General features: G+C 38.7%; 1 protein-coding gene across 2 annotated transcripts in view; it reads left to right on the plus strand.

The window, feature by feature from the left end:
• ramp1 (receptor activity modifying protein 1) overlaps positions 1 to 19,737 on the plus strand; it is a 67,084-nt gene that overhangs the window by 32,506 nt on the left and 14,841 nt on the right. The window contains exon 2 of one of the 2 annotated variants that reach the window (XM_062432297.1): positions 9,170 to 9,305. In XM_062432297.1, the coding sequence (XP_062288281.1) occupies positions 9,170 to 9,305 (136 nt within the window). Of the gene's footprint in view, positions 1 to 9,166; positions 9,306 to 19,737 lie in introns of both variants that reach the window. The other variant, XM_062432296.1, reaches the window with a different exon arrangement.

Raw genomic sequence — 19,737 nt, forward strand, 5'->3', positions numbered from 1 at the left:
GACAGGAAGAAATGAAATGTGTGGGCTTTAATTATGCATAAAACCTTTGTAACTTTACACAATCTAAATTGAGCTGTCAGAGAACTGGGAAGAAAAACATCTCTCTCTTTTTTTCTCTTTCTTTTCTACTACTCCAAGAGCTGAGATGATTCATGACTAAAAAGTGTTGAAAAGTCAAGGCAGTGGGTGTTTTTGGCATTAGACTGGGTGATAGGGTAGCAGCAGTCAAAAATAATTTAGATCAAAAGGCGCAAGATGAAGATTTCCTTCTCCATGACTCATTAGTGATAAAAAACACATGGCAATGAGAGAGAGAGAAACAGCGGCAGTGGGATTCTGGTTCATTTGAGCGTCAGATCTGGCTGCCTATTTAGTCTTAGCCTTTGGCAGAAAACATCTGCCTCACTCTGGAGCCTGTTTGTCACTTTCAAACTGGAAGGACTCATAGGCTGCTGTGTGCAGTGTGAGATCCATGACTCAACAGTCTGTTAGTACTCTGAAACAAACACAACTGTCTGTCACACACCGTACACAAGGAGAGCTCACTGTTAATGAGGAAGTTAATTGATAGCAGAGACAGATAATTGATTGCTTTAATCAGGTTTAATCACATGAGTTGTACTAAACTCTTCTATCAGCTGTAATAACATTGTGTTCATCAAAGTAAACGCCAGGCAAATCCAACAGAGAAACAGCAGCAGTCACGTCATCAGACTTTTTAAAAAGTTTCAGCAGAATTATTTATTCAAAAGGTAAAATGAGCAAATCTGAAATTTGGGGATTCACTGCTCCAACTTTTTCTTTGTCCCCAACACTGGTTCTGAACCTGATCTCAGCTGATATTGAGTACTGATCCAATACCAGCACTCTTTTTTCCACTAAATAAAATGTGCAAACTTCTCTGTGTGGGAGCGAACATGAGGCTGTAACTACAGATCATGTTAACATTTTATTCATATTTTTTAAGAGGGTTTATAAAATTGCATCATTAACACGCATTAACTGTGTAATGACAGACACACCATCATGTTTTTGTCTGACACTCCTTATGTTGTGAACACATACAGACTTTACAAAGAGCTCTGAGCTATTTTGATAAATGGTGATCAAAGACTGTGCTGCACTCACTGTCCTCTGTGTGTCTACACAGAGAAGCTTCCCTTCATCATAATTACATGCTTCTACATCTCTTCATCAAACCACCTGTGCGTGACTGCATCTTAAGCAGAGTATTAGGGCAAGATTATAGGATTTAAGTTTTAATATTATGAGAAAAAAGTTGTAAAAGTTCCTCCTTCAAGTTGCTAAAAGACTGTTTCAATAAGAAGTAACTTTAGTCCTCATTTCTCATCCTCATCAGATTGGACCTAATCTTAAATGTCCCGTCATTGCACAAAAAGACAAATGCAGCAGGTCAAAATTGACTTTTTCTGCTCAGGTTCTCAGTAGAAGCTCTGTAATAGTCGGAAGGGGAAGTAATTACTCAGTATTGAAATGGCATTTGGAATGAAAGTGACAAGATTATCAAGGAAAAAAGTCACAGGATGGGGATATGATGGGAAGAAACAAATTGAGATAGGGCAAGAGGGAAAGAAAATGCCACTAATTTGCAACGCTTTTGTGTCAATCGGCCTACTTCCTGTCTTCTTGTCACAGAGGACCAGGCTGTCTGCTGCAGAGGCCTCCACTGCGTCATTAAAGCATCAACAGGCAAAACACCAAAATTACTATTTTATTCTCAGAGGCTTTCTTACTTTTTTCCAATCTGTGCTGTGAGGATTACTGTTGGATGATAAAGAGCAACATGTTAGAAATTCATGGGAAAAACAACTTCTGACTGAACAGAATCGTACAAGATAGATCTTATTTTTAATCAGGTTTGTGAAAATCCTCAGTCATACAGGACATGGTAGATAACAGACCCAATCTAATCCCAGACCATATGTGATGTTTCAGACCTCTGCTTGAACTCCACCTGTTTTAAATACAATGAGGGTTTCTACAGACAGAAGCTCTGCCGTGCCAAGGGTACACCAATGTCTCCCATTGTGTGGCTAATCTCTACATGGAGGAATCAGAGTACAAAGATCTGGGCTACTTTAAAGGAACAGCACCTAACCTCTGGTTCAGAAATGTGGACGACACCTGGGTCAAACGTCTTTGGGATGGCGTACCCTTCTGACTTCCTGTGCTCCTCTGCTCAGTTTCCCTCTGGCAGCAGCTGGGTCGTCTAACTGGCTGTAAGGGTATAAAGAGCCTGATTTCCTAAGCCAGGCAGCATCAACCTCCATATGGTCTTCATATTGCTATAGTTATTTTATGTTTGCACTTTATATGGCATTACATACATACCTTGATTCATCCAGGCATGATCTACACCATTGAATACTTCCATATCCCCACACAATACCCTATTTTTTCTTATTAGATTAATAAGCTTATTTTGCCATTTGAACCATTTTGTGTGTGGACTCCTTTTTTTATTCTAAACCTGAGCCAAGTTTGAAACAGTCTGCAAAACTGTTAAAATAACTTTCACATCACACCATTTGCATTCAGTGATTGAGAGTCAGTCAACGTGAAAAAAGGTTGAGTCCAATTCCTCAGAGTCAAAACGCGCTGTGCCCTGTCATCCATTTCCCATCTCATCTATAACACACTTTTATTTCACCTGACTTGTTGAATCTCTTCATCTGCTGTACGCCCTGCAGCATTCCTCTCTCAGAACTCACTTTTAATACACGCGTTGTCCCCGAATCTATCAGCGGCGTTCCATCTTAGCATTTTGGCTTTCAATTCACACCAATTATTGTGCAAATATTTGAGTTCATTTTGTGCTTGTCGGATTATTTTAAGAGTGTCTCATTATGATTTTAGTCATGCATAACCTTGATCATCCTCATCTGTCAGTCACTGCTGCAAAGAGAAGCACCAAATATAATTACTAGTTGTACCTTGCAATATGAAGGAGCACGACAGATCAATAGCTGTCAAACTAGATTTCAAGATAGATCCTGGTGTGTGTGTGTGTGCAGGTATGTGTGTCTAAATTTTGAATACATAGAAATTTGGGCTTGGAGGGCTATGAGAAAATCAAGAGGGCGGTATGGTAAAATGCGTGGTGACTGTCTCTTTCATCTATCTTTGTTCTGATGTGTTTTTTATGTCAGCACAGACAAATATAAGACTCCCAACACAGAAATTGTCTCATTAATGACATGCTGTGTGGATTCTGGAGCTTATATTCTTGCTGTGAGACTGATTGTTTAATTTGTTTCTTAGTTTGGTTCCTTATGCATCATAGATAATGATGATAATGATGAGAAAGCAAAACATACTATAAATAAATCATCCAACTCCATCTCACACAGCACAAATATTCAGAGCCCCCTGAGGCTAACTGCTGGGTGGACTTATACACAGGGAGCAATGCATTCTGGGAGACACCCCACAGAGAGGAGGCAGCATGTGCAAGGTCAAAGGTCATTTATTTACAAGTATGCAATGGACCCCAAGTATGTGCTCTTGCAGGTATGTCTTATTCAGCCGGACAAGCTGACTAAAAGCATACTTGTATTTACAGAGGCAGCTTTTATATTATGGGTCAAGTCAGGTTAAGTCAAGTTTATTTAGTTCAGTATCACATACAGTGTTACAATGGGCTTTACAGATCTACTCACAGCATCTGCCCCCTGACATAGCAAAGACAAACTCCCTCCAAACACTGTAGTTCTTATCTCATCTGATGTCATCTCATCTTAAAACAGAGAATGAGTCCAATACTAACAAAGTAAAAAGAAGTCTGGAAAAAAAATCAGTTCCTCATATTGTTGCAAATGCTACTTGCAAGATGTGTAGTGTGGGTATGTAGTCTGAGGGAGCAGGTGGCAGAGGGGTCACCACAGACTAGCGGTCCAGACTTCAGGACTGGGACTGTGTACCTTGATGTAATGTGCAATGTGACCGTGTGGTTTTATTTTTGGTTCCAATCGATACTCGGTAGCAAGAGGAAACAAGGAAAGTCTTTAGTCAATCATGACCTTTCCTCCAGATTGCTAATGTGCACCCTCACTGTGATTGTGAAATATTCTCTTATAGAAAACTGATTTTAGAAGGAGAGAGAGGTGTTCAAGCAGTAAACTCTTTTTCACAGAAGACATTTTGACTAATCAATAGCAGGAAAAGCACAGGTGGAAATAATAAAATCAATGATGGCTGCATCCATTTATCTGAGGCAATTCCAAGACTCTGGTATGGTTCATGCTCCCTCACTAATATGGCTTACTGGGACATTTAATGGAAAGGAGTCATTGTTAGTGTTATTAATTACACCTGTGCTTTTCCTGCTTTCACAGGCCAAATGTCTTCCATGAAAAGGGTCAGTTGGACAATGTGATTTACGTTGATGGGGGGAAAAACATTTAGCCAAATACTGTCTGGGATATTTCATTGAGGGGTGTTTTTCTTTGTAACACAAATGTGGATGACTACTGATAGATAAATGTGCAGTTTCCACACAACAGATATCGCCTGTTGCTACACATACAGAACCAGTTTGTTTTTCTTTGAAGACAACTTAATGGAAAGCTTTGGCTATGATGCTGCTGCCCTTACACAACCTGTACTGGCAGTACTACCTTTATTTAAACATGGTGATAAGATAACTGGCAAAAATAAAAATTAAACTAGGATGTGGCAACAGTTTTTTAGTATGAAGATGCTGAGTTTAAAAAAATGTCATTCTCTTTTTTCAGTTTCTCCTGCATGCTTTACTATGAATAACATTTTCTAAATAATATGTGGCATTCTCATAGGCGTGGGTGTGAGGTAACAGGAGAAGGACCAAATTGCAGACAACAAGTCAGACAGATGGAATAAAAAAAATAGAAATCCAAGAAAACAGGAAGGTAAAATAGGCAAACAAGTCCAGAGGGTAAAGCAGGCAGGCAGGTCAAAGCCACAGGTGGCAGGAAATCAGGAACGGGGAAACAGAGTGGCTGGAGTGCAAGTATACAAGAAAATGACACTGACAAAGCTACTGGGAATGATGAGATAATGAGAAGCAGATGAGGAAAATTTGGGAGTGGCAACAGGTGATGAGTGGCAATAATGTCTGGGGCTTCTGGTGTACAGGTGGAGAATGGGAAAACCAAGAGAAGAGTGTGGGGCTGAAGATGTCGGGCAAATAAAACAATACAGGACTGAGGCAGTAATTGTGACCTTTCCAATGTATTCTAAAATGTTTAATTTGTTGTTGAGGTCAATCAGTTCATCATCCAGTAATCTCTGTTTAAAATAATGTGATTTCTGTGTTACTACTACAGACAACTGTCCTCCACAATTCCTTTGTTCTAGTGCAGCATTGATGCTTTGATTATAGAGCATGGACTGTCATCATTATACAATTTCTCATATCCTTTGGGGTTTCTGATAACTCAACATGCATGCAACCAAGCCATCATTAGCACGGTTCAATTAGCCCTCTCACGTGGAATGTGTTTATCATGTGAATATGCAGAGCCTGAGGTCCCTGCAGCCACCAGGGATTTAGTTTATTTTTTATTTTTTTTGAACTATTTTACATGTTTTCATGAGAAGTTGACAACACTAACATTTTTCTTAACATCTATCTATTTAAGGAAGGAATCTGTTTCTGCATGTCTATATGTCCTTTGCGTATCTCTTGAAATATTCATGCAATTAACTCCACATTTGGTAGGTGTATGGCAGGGGAACAAAAGGAGTGCAATGTCAACTTTGGTGCAATTTGGACACACGATGTGTTTTAATATTAATGAACTTTGAATAAACCAGTGTTTAGCAAGCCACTCTGCTCTGTGCGTGGGCAAGGCTGAGCTTCAGGGCTCTTTTGACTGACTCCTGCAAGTCAGAAAGAGACCAGAGACGAGCCGTGACACGAGTCAGAGAAAAGTGCTCTAAAGAGAGAAAAGTAGAAAGCGAAGACAGAGCTGTTAATCAATAATTGACACTCTGACCTCATGTGTAGACAGAAAGTGCAGCGTTAGCATCACATTTAGCAGATCAGTAGCGAGTGAGTATAGAGGACATGTTCAGGTACATGCTTTTCACTCAGAAGTCAATACACAATGACTTAATTTAAGTGTGTAAAACCAAGCATATATTTCCACTGGCAGCTCAAAACCAGTTTGTCTCATATGCTCCGAGAACGTGGCGATTGTGAAGCGAAACTACAAACAAAGCACAAATCTTTGGAGCAAATATACCCACTCAAATACGAACTGAAGGCACAGACAATAGTTAATAGTGTTTTTGGTGTAGATACTCATTCATATTGATTCACTCATCAACTGTATTCATTTTTTTAAGAGTTGAAGTAGTTTAGTGGCAGAGGCCAAGCAATCGGCCTGTTCAGAACAGGCAGGTTTTGATTGGGCATTGTAGTAATGATTTTTATTGGACATTATTGTTCAAATTTAAACATTACAAAGTTATTTTGAAATTAACTTAAATAAATCTGAATTTAAGCATGTCTAATGTGAAACGTTTTGTTTCACATTAGACGAAAACGAAAAGTTTTCACATTAGATCATTTTAGAATAGGGATCAAAACACAGATAACTTTTGTTGTGATTTGGCGCTATATAAATAAAGATTGATTGATTGATTGATTGATTGATTGATTGATTGATTGATTGATTGATCATATGAGTCATTGCTGTAACTTTTTTAGAGGTCACACAGAAATCAGTCTGACATTGGTGCCAGATCAGAAAACCGTCACTTTGGAGGGTGATGACAAATATTGTGTTTAATTCAGAAAACAATTGTTGTTGACAGAGATCGCTGACATGGCAAAAATCTGATCTTAAAAGAAAATCTCTTTCTCTCTTCCTTTTTAACCGTCTTTCAAACATGCTCACTTGATCTTGATCTTTGATCGCGGTCTTTGATCTAAACCATGTAGACATGTAGATAAACCTTTTTATCCACTTTCAGTTCACAGCATGAGTCATACTCTTTGTAGGAATATAAACAAGTTGTTTATATTTTAATTTTCATAGGGGTTTTTTCCATTGAATGAATTCTCCCATACATCTGTTTTTATCCCCCTCCCTTCTGCATCATAAATACACACACACACATACACATACATAGTTGCCAGATATCTTACATGATACGCTACAAATTAATGATTCTGGATGAGCAGAAATAATCAGAAGAGAAGCATTGAGACCACCTCTGCACAAAACCTTCAGGGGGGGAGAGAGAGAGAGAGAGAGAAAGAGATCAAGAAGGGAGCTGCCATAAGAGGGATGCATATAGATTATGTATACACAGTGGCTGAGATAAGACACATGGGAAACAAGGCAAAAGCAAGAGAGAAGAAACTTATGGAAATGAGGGTGATAAACATGAAAAAAAGTAAAGGTGAGCAGAGACGGTAAGGTGGAGGAGGAGGAGGCTGATATGCGGATATACTTTAAGCACAACACTATTTCTGAGATCCTTTTATAATATCTTTCTATAGGATATTACTCCACAGGATAACAGACCTTTCTACTATAGACACTCGTCTGCTCTTGCAGATTCCACCCAGTTCATAAAAACTCAGCTTCAGGGTTCTGGGGCGTTTAATGGATATAGATGGATGGACAAAGAAAGAAAGAACATGGCCTTCTAGTGAGAAAGGAGGACTTATTGGAACTAGCTTGAATCAATGACTGACATAACGCATGGCTGTATGAAAGATAACAAGGGAAATGTCTTTGTTGCTTTCATCAAACTTTCTGCTGACTGAATGTGTGTCCTCTACGATAGGGGTTAAGGCAAAAATGATTAAATCGAGCACAAATCATTAAATCGAGAGCTTGAATTAATTCAAGAGCAAAAACTAGTTTCTTTTCCTCTTGGCCTCCTTCTGGGCTCCGTACCGAGTTACTGTAGTATCTATGCATTAAATAGGACTATCTTTTGGGTGATTAATTTTTCTTTCATTTTCTTTTTGATTCACTTCACTGGATTAGCCAAAGTCTGTGATATTCCCATGTGGCTGTTTTATCTATATACAATGGATTGAAATTCCAGAGAAAATTATACCTGTACTTGTGCAAAAACATCTTCTAAGAGCCAAATGCAAATTTACTTTGCATATGCATTTGCTGTGATTTTCAAACCTTTGCTGCTGACTGTAACATTTTAAAGGAATAGTTTTTTGGAAATACATTTATTCACTTTTTGGTTTGGATGTGAAGAGAACCAGGAATGTATTAGCCTAGCTTAGCATAAAGACTGGTTACAAGGGGAAAGAGCTAGCCTGGCTCTGTAAAAAGATTCATTAGTGAGCCTTAGAGAGGGGTTGGTCGACTAGCAGACATGAGAAAGTAACCACTGTCCTCATCTAACTCTCCGAGTGTATTTCCCAAAATGTGTAACTATTCCTTTGAAGGGCTTATAGCAATATCTGACTTAACATTTTTATGCAATTCCATTGGATGTAGTCTGATACTGCCACATATTAATTTAACCAAAGCGTGGTTCTAGCAGTAAAAACTTCTGTATGATTATTGCTGCATTTTTTCATCATCAAAGTCTAGTTTTATCTTGTGTTTTCTTAGCTGTGTTCAGAGTTTTTGGCCTTGTGTCTTTATCGGTGCACACAGTCATAGAGCTGATAGGCGTCCTTTTCACAGTCTAAAGACTTCCCTCCATCCTCACTGACAAATATACGAAATATTCAAATAAAATTCACTCTGAATTTGTTCAGTACATTATGCTTCTCCTGTGAGTGTGCACTTATGTGGGTCTTCTAAGGCAATGATATACCTAACACTGTGATAACAGATGGCGTTTCAGTGCCACATCCAGCAGATGGGAAAGAGAGTTTGCAGTGACCCAAAAAGAGGAAATAGCATTTACAGGCATCACAACTTTACATCTTGAGTTATTTCCTATGCTTTCACTACACTGTGTTCTATAATCATGCCAATCATTGACTGTCAGCTACACTTACTAACACAGAACTAAAAACATGTGCAAGTGCTGATAACCTTTTTAAATGATCAGAAAAAAAATGTTTAGGGCCTGCTCTGAGTTTGCAGTGGTCTAACCTATCACCCCTCTTTGCTTCCCTTTTCTCCATCTTGCCCCTCATCCCAATATGTCTCTGTCCTCCACCTTCTCTCAGCAGTCTCTCAGTGTGTGTGTGCGCTGGGGTGTGGACCCCAATATGACGACGCCATTGAGAGGTTTTGCCTGGCCAAATTCAGATTTGACATGGAAGAGCTGGACCAGAGTAATTGGTGTAGCTGGGACGACACTGTTGAGTGAGTAGGATAAACACACACACACACTCACACAGGGAGTGGTCCCTCAAAGGCACCCGGTGTAAGTTATCAAATGATGTTAAGTTCACATGAAAAAGTTTTGTTATTAAAAAAGCTTTTCTTAGTCCTGGCTGCAGCCATTACAACTTTTCAAGTTTTGGTCATTTTCCAACAGCTAATTAGATACCGGGTGAGAGAACTGAGAAAAAAGTGAGTGTAAAAAATGGAGGGGAGTGAGAAGGACGGGCAGACAGTTTATACAGAGGACAAAAGCTGTTTGCCTTCGGCATGAGCAGATCTTTTATGTACATATAAATATTATGTTTGCACTTACTGTTAAAGACGTCTGGCGCTGCACTTTTTCAAAATTGCCCCTATAATTTGAGAATCACTTACTGGCATCATTTAGAACAGTTAAATAATTATATAAATACTGGCTCTGTAGTAATTTTCCATATGGTTGTTATATACTGAATTTTTGGTATCATACTCAAGTAAATATGTTTTTAACAGTGATAGGTTCATAAATATAACCTTATAATCTGACATGTGTAGTAATGATATAAATGCTCTTATGGTCTCATCATTTGTTGTTTACTGAAACAACTGAAGTATGAAGGGGAACTTTCATGTGAGGATTACTTGTTTCTTTGGGGCAAGATGACCCTTATTGGTTTAATCAGGGTGCACCTGCTGCCTGCCTCAAACTGTTTGTGTAACTAATCCAAGTACACATAACGGATGATCACATAGTAGTGTTTTAAAAGATGTTAAACAATAAAACTGTGGTCACTCTGCAGACTAGAATGCCATGACTTTGTAGTTTGTATCTTTATGTTGCATTTGAAACCCGCCACAGCTCCCACTGGACTGCAAGTTTAAAATTGTACATTTGTGTGTGTGTGTGTGTGTGTGTGTGTGTGTGTGTGTGTGTGTGTGTGTGTGTGTGTGTGTGTGTGTGTGTGTGTGTGTGTGTGTGTGTGTGTGTGTGCGTGCGCTTATGGTATCATGTTGCTTCACTGAGGGACAACTGAGAGCTGAAAGATCTTAGCTCTCCCCACCACTATCAGCATCCATTGAGAGAGAAGCCAATTAAGCAGAGTCTCAAACAGGTCTGACCTTTGACCCGGTTGTTCTAGTCTCTTGAGCAGGAATGTCTCTGCTCTCATGAGAAGTACCAACTCTTACTTTAGAAACTCTTTCACTCAGCTTTGGCCCTGAACCAGTCGATGAAAATGGTCTGTTTGAACATGGGATTCACGTATGTATGATATATTGTTTTTTGCATCTATCTCCCTTGGGACTGCAGCTAGCTGGTGCAAAACATTTCTACCCAACTGTACATTTATTGTACTGTATTTATTTATTTATTTTTTCTATAAGGTCTGTGATGAATGAATTTAATTTAAAAGATACTGGTCTAAGTTGTGGGGGGAAAAAAGTCAAAGTAACTTCTGCAGTGTGTTCCTTGTACACAATATCAATAACACAATAGAAGTGTGGCTCATAGATGGCTAATCCCTGAGCCGCAGTTTCCCTAAATTCTTGTCTCAAACCCACTCACAGAAAACAGAAAAAGGAGCAAACATCTAAGGAAAAAAAAAAAGCAGAGAGAAGAAAGAAAGAAGAGAAGTGAATGAAGGATTGAAATGTCAAAAATGGTGCAGCTGAGTAGAGAAGGTCAAGTATCGAGACAGTTGCTCCCCCTTCAAGCAAAAGCTTCATCTCTGCCAAGATGCCACTAGGGATTTCAGTGACATTTGGTGTGTGTGTGTGTGTGTGTGTGTGTGTGTGTGTGTGTGTGTGTGTGTGTGTGTGTGTGTGTGTGTGTGTGTGTGTGTGTGTGTGTGTGTGTGTGTGTGTGTGTGCACGCGCTTCAGGACAGTTGTGCACTTTGACACTGACATCTTACCTCTTAGTTTTAGCTGTTAAAAGAGTGGCAGTTTCCTCAGCCATGTTCTCAGCTGTCAAGAAATGTACAACTGTCACATCATCTTGGGATTATATGATAAAACACCTAACATTGGACTGTCTAGCAGCTCAACTGTACTTCTGCTCATCTCAGGCACATTTTAAATCTCTCATTTTCTCTTGCTAAATAGATATCATGAGTTGATTGTTAAATTATTATTTTGAATGTCCTGTCACATTTGTCATGTACTTATTATTCCAAGAAATGCATTATTCTTATATGCCCTGTCTAACTGTCCATTGCCACTACATTAATACATTATTATTATTACATTACACTATCTGCATAAGTGTATTATTCTCAGATCTCAGAATATAGCCATTTCCGTTATACTTTACAAGCCCAAGTGTCAGTGACTGACTGCATGACTGCCTTTGTTCTGTCAGCTATCTTCACTGAAAAAGTACCAATCATGTCCCTTGTCTTTTCTTTTCTACCTCACAGCTACAATCACACATTGTCCTTCTTCCCTCAGTTCCCTTAAATCCCCTTTCTGCTGCATGCTTTAATTGTATCTCACAGATGCTATTGCTTAGATATTACAGGTTTATGTATGTCCTTTTAATTTAGTGACATCCTTTAAAGGAGACTTAATATGCTTGCTGTGATTTTTCTGTCATTTATATGCAGTTATGATGTCAAATGTATTTCTTCATAAAGTTACAAAATGTGAGGTGCATGTACGCAAAAATAGTGCCTGAAAGTCAAAAGCTTAAGGATTCGGAGCGCCCTGGTGGTCGAGTGGTTAGAGAGCATGCTGCATAATTGCAGCGTCCCTGGTTTGAATCCGGCCAGGAATCTATGCAGTAGGTCAATCCCCTCTCTCTCTCTCCCTGTTTCCTGACGGCCTCTCTGCCAGCTACTGACTAAATAAAGGCAGTAAAAGCCCAAAATAAATCCTTAAAAAAACCTGCTTTGAAAACTTCATTTGTAAAGTTACCTCCACTTCCCCGTAGAACTGATTCATATAAGGTTGTTTACGCTGAACTCACATATTTCTAATTGGATTTTGGCTCAAACATCTACGGATACATTTAAGGTGTTGACATTTTCAGCAATGAATGAGGAAAAAGTTATGAAATCCTACTTCTACAGTTTGTTTACATAGCCTCTGAACCTAGCGGACATCTACTGAGGGGCAGCTTCCAGCTAATCGACTAGAACAGAGTGGGCTCAGTGGGAGCGTGGGCTTAAAGAGACAAGAGCTAAAACGGCTTGTTTCAGACAGAAGCCGAACTCAGAGCTGTTTTGTTTTTTTTCTTGTTTTTTTTTTGGGGGGGGGGATTGTTTTTCTTTTCACTGTAAATCATGCAAAGATATTCCAGTACAAAATATAAACCTGGAAAATGTATAACATGTCTCCTTTAATCCATCTGAACTCCCACAGCCTCTCAAGCTGTTATTTTTATTGCACTGTGTCTCATGGCACTATTTGTTCCCCTGAGAATATGTGACTTTGTCTATATTAAATCCCAGCTTGCAAAAGGGCAGGGACATGCCCTAATCAGGTCACCTCTGCATAACCCACCACTCAGTACAAGGCTGTGTCTCACTCCCATTTCAGAATCAGCAAGAACCAGAAAATGTCTATTAGTTGTCTAGAAAAACAGCTCAGCAATAAGAGCACTAATCATAAAATATCGAATTTAAGATAGTTTTTTTTTTTAAATGGATGAGATATAAATAACATTTAACATTACAATATAACAAATAAAATATATCATTATGAAAAAGAGGATTTATGTAAAAAAGTGATGAGAGTATACAACAGTATTGCACACAGGGTATGTAGCAGACCTGGTTCAATAGCTGCAGTCATGGTTGATTGAGTGCATTTTTTATGTAAGCAGTTCAGTAAACAGACAGTGCAGACAAGCAGGTAAACAAGTAAGTGATGTGGAGCATTTAGAAGTATGAGTTGAGAAGCCTGATGGCCAGGTGGTAAAAACTGTCCGTTGTCCAGTCTGGTGGTATGTAGTCCTGTATCGTCTACCAGACAGTATGAAGGAGTCTACATCTAGTGATGTTCTGTGCCGCCTCCATCACTCTCTGTAGTGGTCGCTGCTGTGGGCGGCACAGTTCCCGTTTCAGACTGTGATGCAGCTCATCAACAAGCTCTCGATGGTGCACCTGTAGGAGTTTGTGAGCATGTTGGTGTTCATGCCAAACTTCCTTATTCTCTTCAGGAAATAGAGCTGCTGCTGAGCTTTCTTAACCATTGTGTCCGTGTGTAGTGACCAGGAGAGATCCTAGGAACATGAAGCTGCTGACCCTTTGGACCTCTGCATCTTCAGTGTGAATGGGGAGGTGTTCACCCCCCTGCTGTCTCCTGTGGTTTCACAATGATCTCTTTAGTTTTACTGATGAAGAGAGAGTTTGTTGTCTTGGCAATGGTGATATTGGAGCTGTGCTTGGCAGGACTTAACTGCAGCATTTAGAAGCAATGCAAAATTAAATATCCTATAAATATCCTAGACAGGAGCCCAATGACATGACTGGTAAATTAATATAACCGGCAGGTGACAGTGCTAATCACTGAGCTGCTGCAAAGCTCGTCAGCAGAAAATCACTCCAGGTAGATCTCAGCTCTCTTTTTTCGTATTTCTAATCAGTCTATTCAAAAAGCACACAACACGGTGACAGTTGTAATTATCAGTCAATTAACTTTAAAGTTAGAGAAACCTTATACAAAACCTTTTTTTAAATGTGATTCGAGTTGTGAGGAAAATCTACTTTAATTTGTTTTATTTTTATAGCAAACATATTGACTTGTCAATTTAGGAAAAGCACAGATGTTATTATCAACATTAACTGTGACTCTATTCTATTAAAGTGTCCCAGTAAGTCATGGCAGTGTGACAGTGACCCAACATGAACAAAATCAGGACCCTGAAAGTTGAGCAGATAATGAGAATTAAGCCATCATTAATTTCTGTAATAACATCTTTTCCATGAAAAAGGCCAATTGGAAGTAGAGGTACACTTTTTTCTTTGTTCAATGTTCGCGGTATTATACTGTACATACACATTAACATTGGCAAAATATCTTACCTGCCTTCACAAGAAAGTGGCGAGACATTTGAAATATCTAAAATCCTTGGATGCTGTGACTTTTCTGACACAAACATTATTGATGAAACTCAAGCGTATGGATGAATTATTAGATGCTTGAGGGTATTAAACACTATGACCTGCTACATGCATTTCAGCCATCTCAGTGTCCTGGAGCAACCCTGTCTCCTAATATTTTATGTAATACTGATTTGTTTTTAAATTACATTTTGGTCACAAATATTATGGCTGCCTGGATTATGTTCAACATTTTTTTTGCAGTGGATGAGGTGTATTTATGCAAATCATGCTGCAGGCAGGTTGTTGGGGCAGATGGTGGATGCACAAAGCACAAGACGTTGACACTGGAGGACGGCTTCCTGAGTCCTGCATGCTGTTAGGTTAAAGCAACAGAAAAAATTAGGTGTCAGTTATATGTTAATTAGGTAAACACATTGACTCAATGTTTAACCAAGTCCATGATCTCTCCCTAACCTTGATACAATGCTTTGACAGCCTAAGGGTTACCATAGAAAAGTTATCATTTAGTTACTTAGTATAGTTTAGTTTATCTTTATGTATTCAAGAGGGACAGTGTACATTAATGAACATTTATATTAACAAAATGTAAATGCACCCAATTGTAGCCAAAAGGTTAGTTTCCATTGGCAGTCCCCCTGCCAGAAGGAGCAGGGCCATGCACATAATCAAATGTATCATCATCCTATTAATCACATAAAATAATTCATCATCAAGCTACACATGTAAGCATAATATATACCCACCCCACCCTCCCCAATTCACACATGAGACCCCGCCAGTGACCAGCGCTCCAAAAGCCCTGACTCCCCCCACTCCCCAGCCCCACATAGAATCATAACCGCATGTATAAAAATATAACCTACATAAATGAATCAATTAATGTTCATACACTGCATTCAGATAATTTAGGCCCTAGTGCCCATGTTTGGTTGTCTATTAACCTTTTTTTTAGATTTCTTTTAAACGAATTGTATGATATAGATTCTCTTATATTTTGTGAGATTTGATTCCACTCGTGAGCTGTTCTGTAAGAAAAAAACGTCTGTCAGAACTAACTTTTTTGTCAGGAATTTCACAATCTCTTCTAGCTGCCCCTCTAGTGATAATAGTTTTGAGTTGATCGGAAACAGACGAACAGAAACAGAGTCTTGTTATGTGACGAGATAAGATATTTTGTCACAGAACAAAGGATGTCTTGAATGTCATGAAAATGATAATAACTCATTTTCGACCAAAAAATGCAGTTACTGCCTTTTTGCTTTGTAGGGCAGTATATTCGTTTACAATTTGGATTCTCTGCCCTGAAATAAAAACATTGGGTTCTGTGTAAGATTTGTTTGTTTTTGCAAAGAACCTGGCAACAGATTTAGTAGTGTTAAGTTGAAGACAGCAGTTATTTAACCAGTCAGATACTACCATTATCCTAGTAATTTATGCCGCAGCCTCAGTGTGATTTTTCCCCTTTACAAAGATCACGGTATCATCGCAATACATTAGAATTTCACAGTTTTGGCACACAGATGGTAAGTCGTTTATATAGAGACTGAAAAGGATGCACAATATGGATGTCACATCACCACGACTGAAAAGCTTTAGATAACTTATCATATATATAAATACTAGGTGTATTTTACCACACCTTGACTGGTAATCAAACCTCCACTCAAAGTGCCAAAGTCAGTAGCATTAACCACTGAGCTATCCAGTTCAGTGGCTAAGCCTGATTGCTCCTGAAAGATGGTAGAAAGGCCCAGTGGCAGTTCTAGCTGGTAAGAAATCCTGGGCGAACAAGGTATATATACATATATATACATATATGTACTGGTGACAATATTTGAATGCATGTTGCAGAGTTCAGAATGTGTTTTTTCTTCTTTATGTGTTGCCTTTAGGTTTCCTTTCATTTCAAAGCAGTATGATAATCTACCGGCTCACTCTTGAGAATTGCTTGAGTTGTGTAACCCCTCACAGTAAACATCAAGTCTGCATTAATTTCTGTCAGTGTTGCATTAATGATGACTGTTGCCCACTCACTTGTATCTGTACATGTGATATTTTCAGATGGAGTTCACAACTCAAACAAGTTTCAAGAGTCTAGATTATAATAAAGTATGGAAATTAATTGAAACTAGTGGCTACCTGGAAGATAAAAAACATATTCAAAAATGTGAAACACAAAATGCAGCGTGATTTATAAGATGTAAATTGACAATCCCCCACATGAAGTATTAAATGGACTAAAACATGCAGCGTCACTGCTGTGGTCTTTTAGGATGGAGAAGGGCATCAGTGCTTTAGGTGTTTCACTCCAGCAGTGGCATAACTATTGAGCTGCTTACCCAAACAGACAATTGTTTACGTGCAAAATGCGTGACTCATAACCACAAGCTCAAATATCGGTCTACACCATTTGCATACTAATTTATGGTTTACTAGTGGATGCTCAGCTCAATCAATCAATATAACATATCCTGTCAAGCATGATTAATTGCTTCCAGAAACTCTGTCCAGTGAGGTGATGCTGGCAGTATGGATGTCACATCACCACCACTGAAAAGCTTTAGATAACTTATCATATATATAAATACTAGGTATATTTTACCACACCAATCAAACCTCCACTCTCCTGTGCCAAAGTCAGTAGCATTAACCACTGAGCTATCCAGCTCCCATTCAGCTCAGTGGTTTAGCCCGATTGCTCCTGGAAGAGGGTAGAAAGGCCCAGTGGTGGTTCTAGCTTGTGCGACACCCTGGGTGAACCAGGTATGTATATATTTAGATATATATATTCATACAGGGAAGCGGCGAAAAGGGGGTTTGCCTGGGGTGCGGTACAAGCTAGAACCGCCAATGGGCCTTTCTATCCTCTTTCAGGAGCATTCAGAACTGGACAGCTCAGTAGTTAATGCTACTGACTTTGGCACAGGAGAGCAGAGGTGTGATTTCCGGTCAGGGTGTGATAACATATATCCACTATGGACCCTTAGGAAAGGTCCTTGATGCAGCTTGGTCACCCATGTGAACAACATCCAACAGGAAGAAGCACAAGAAGTATGAAGCAGTGAGGAAAAGGAAAAAGATGTGTGGTGTCAGTGGTAATTGGAGCAGTGGGGGTGGTAATGGTAGTGGTTCCAGGTGCAACATCTCTGCAATTCCCAGGTCTGTGGTAGAGGACCTGAGCTTGAGGAAGACAAACAGGGAAGTGTGTTTTTATTTATAAATAATAACCATAAATACCAAAATTATATACAATCATAACAATCACAAATACCAAAAATGAAGTACAGATTAAAGAATAGAAACAATTCTAGTATATAAATATAAATTAAATATAGAATGAAATTATCACAAATTGCTATATATTGCTAATAAAAACAGTAAATCGCACAAATCCTATTAAACACAAATACACATATAGGACAACACACTTGCAAATTGTGGTTTATTTGGTAGTGTGACTAATTTTAGTTTTTACATCTGTAGGCTACCATGCAAAATTAGGTGTAACTCTCTTGCTCTTCCAATCCTCCTACCTCGGGCTTTCAGTGGAGAGACCTGAGGTCAACCTGCTTCCCGTACAGTATCTAAATCCACCACTGGAAAGGCCATATTATTAGCAAAAGCCAAACAATAAATACATAAATTGGGCAATCTCAGTTCTGAAAAGACACCATAAAAGACAGTGATGTTTTAACATGTAGAAATGTAGCAGAAAGGATTTTAGGAGAAATAATGACACATTTTAACTGTCTCTGGATGCAGGAAGTTGTCGGGTGCACAATCAGTATGTTAATACAGTGATGTTTAATTGAGACTAATCCAATTAATCTGATACTGGCTCTGCTGTAAAAAAAAAAAAAAAAGCATCTGATGGTGAGTTTAGCTGTACTGTATATTAATTCAGAGAAAAATGTTGTTGAAATGAATCATTTTAGTCCACTAGCACTCAGGTATGTACAAGACACTCAGCAGATGGAAAATATGACAAGTCTGCTAATGCAGATGGAAGGCAGATGGAAAGACGTGGATATCCAACTGGAGACAGGAATGATAACATGTCACCATCTAGGTTCAATTAGTGCATTTTTGAAGCTTGTTGCTGGCAAGGTTTTAGAAATGAAAGAGCTCAGGATCTGCATCATTTTAAAAACTCATCTGACACTTGCCTCTGGATCACATAAACAAATAGATGCTTTAAATAAATGACATGTGTATCATTACATTAAAAATTAAAAAAAAATAGCCCAAAACACATCAGTGTGTTATTTGTATTTTCCTCGTTGCTAATTGTTCAAACCTTGCATTTTTTGTGTCTAATTGTACCTACATGAGATTACATAATGAGTAATCGGGACATGCCCCTGCTGATGCTGCATGATCAGTCAACCTCGGTACAGATCAATTATATCAGATTACTCAACAGAAACAGTACCAATTATATAAATAATTTATATTAATATAATGGTTGAGCAGGTAAGTGAGATACAGCTGTGTAGAAGCAGCTTTGACACACCAACATTTTATCCATAAATCTTTATTTCCTTCAGTTTATTTCATCCTACACCATACCTTTTTTCTTATTCAACCAAAACCTTTCATAGCTCTTAGTGCCCTGGAGCTGCTACGTGAGGTCAAAGTACCACAGTCTTCTCAATAATACACATGCCACCCAGGTCACCGCCTACACTGGGAGGATGTGTGGACATTTAGTTTGTATGTAAAGCTGATGGTTTGTGGCAAAGGAAGCTTATATTCTGTGGTTATTGCATGTCAAAGATCGACTGGTATGAACTGAAATATGGCTAGGGAAAAAACAGATTTAGAACATTGTCGAATCAGAAAGAGGTGTAAGCCTGTACTGCAGTTAGAGGAATGTTTAATTTAACAACAGGATGAGCTGGAGAGAAAAACAGACAATGATGAAGGATTTGGTCATTTATTAAGCTGTCATGTTCAATTACTCAGTGCCATCAGCAACTCTGAACAAAGGAAGTAATGATTTAATTACATCAAGCCAATGGGTACAACTCCTATTATTAAGAGTTTGAGCCTTTACTGGGATCTTTTCTCAAGCCATCATAACAAAAAGGCCTTCTGGCAAACCACTGGAGCAAGAATCTGTGTTTTTGATTCAATGACCATGGTGATTATAAGATACAACATTAGTTTTTACATATATGCTTTCACACATGTAGCAGACAACAGACTCAACAACTTGAAATACTTTGTTTGGTTAAGGCGAAGGGTGGTGCCTAGTTAGAGCGTGCAGGAGGGAGGACATGACGCATAACGTATGCTGCAATTGTAATTTGGTGATTTTAAGATTTTCACAAAAAAAGTTTTCATTTTAGAAGAAATCACAGCAAG

This window comes from Scomber scombrus, chromosome 13 (genome assembly GCF_963691925.1).
Source record: "Scomber scombrus chromosome 13, fScoSco1.1, whole genome shotgun sequence".
Classification (NCBI taxonomy): Eukaryota; Metazoa; Chordata; class Actinopteri; order Scombriformes; family Scombridae; genus Scomber; species Scomber scombrus.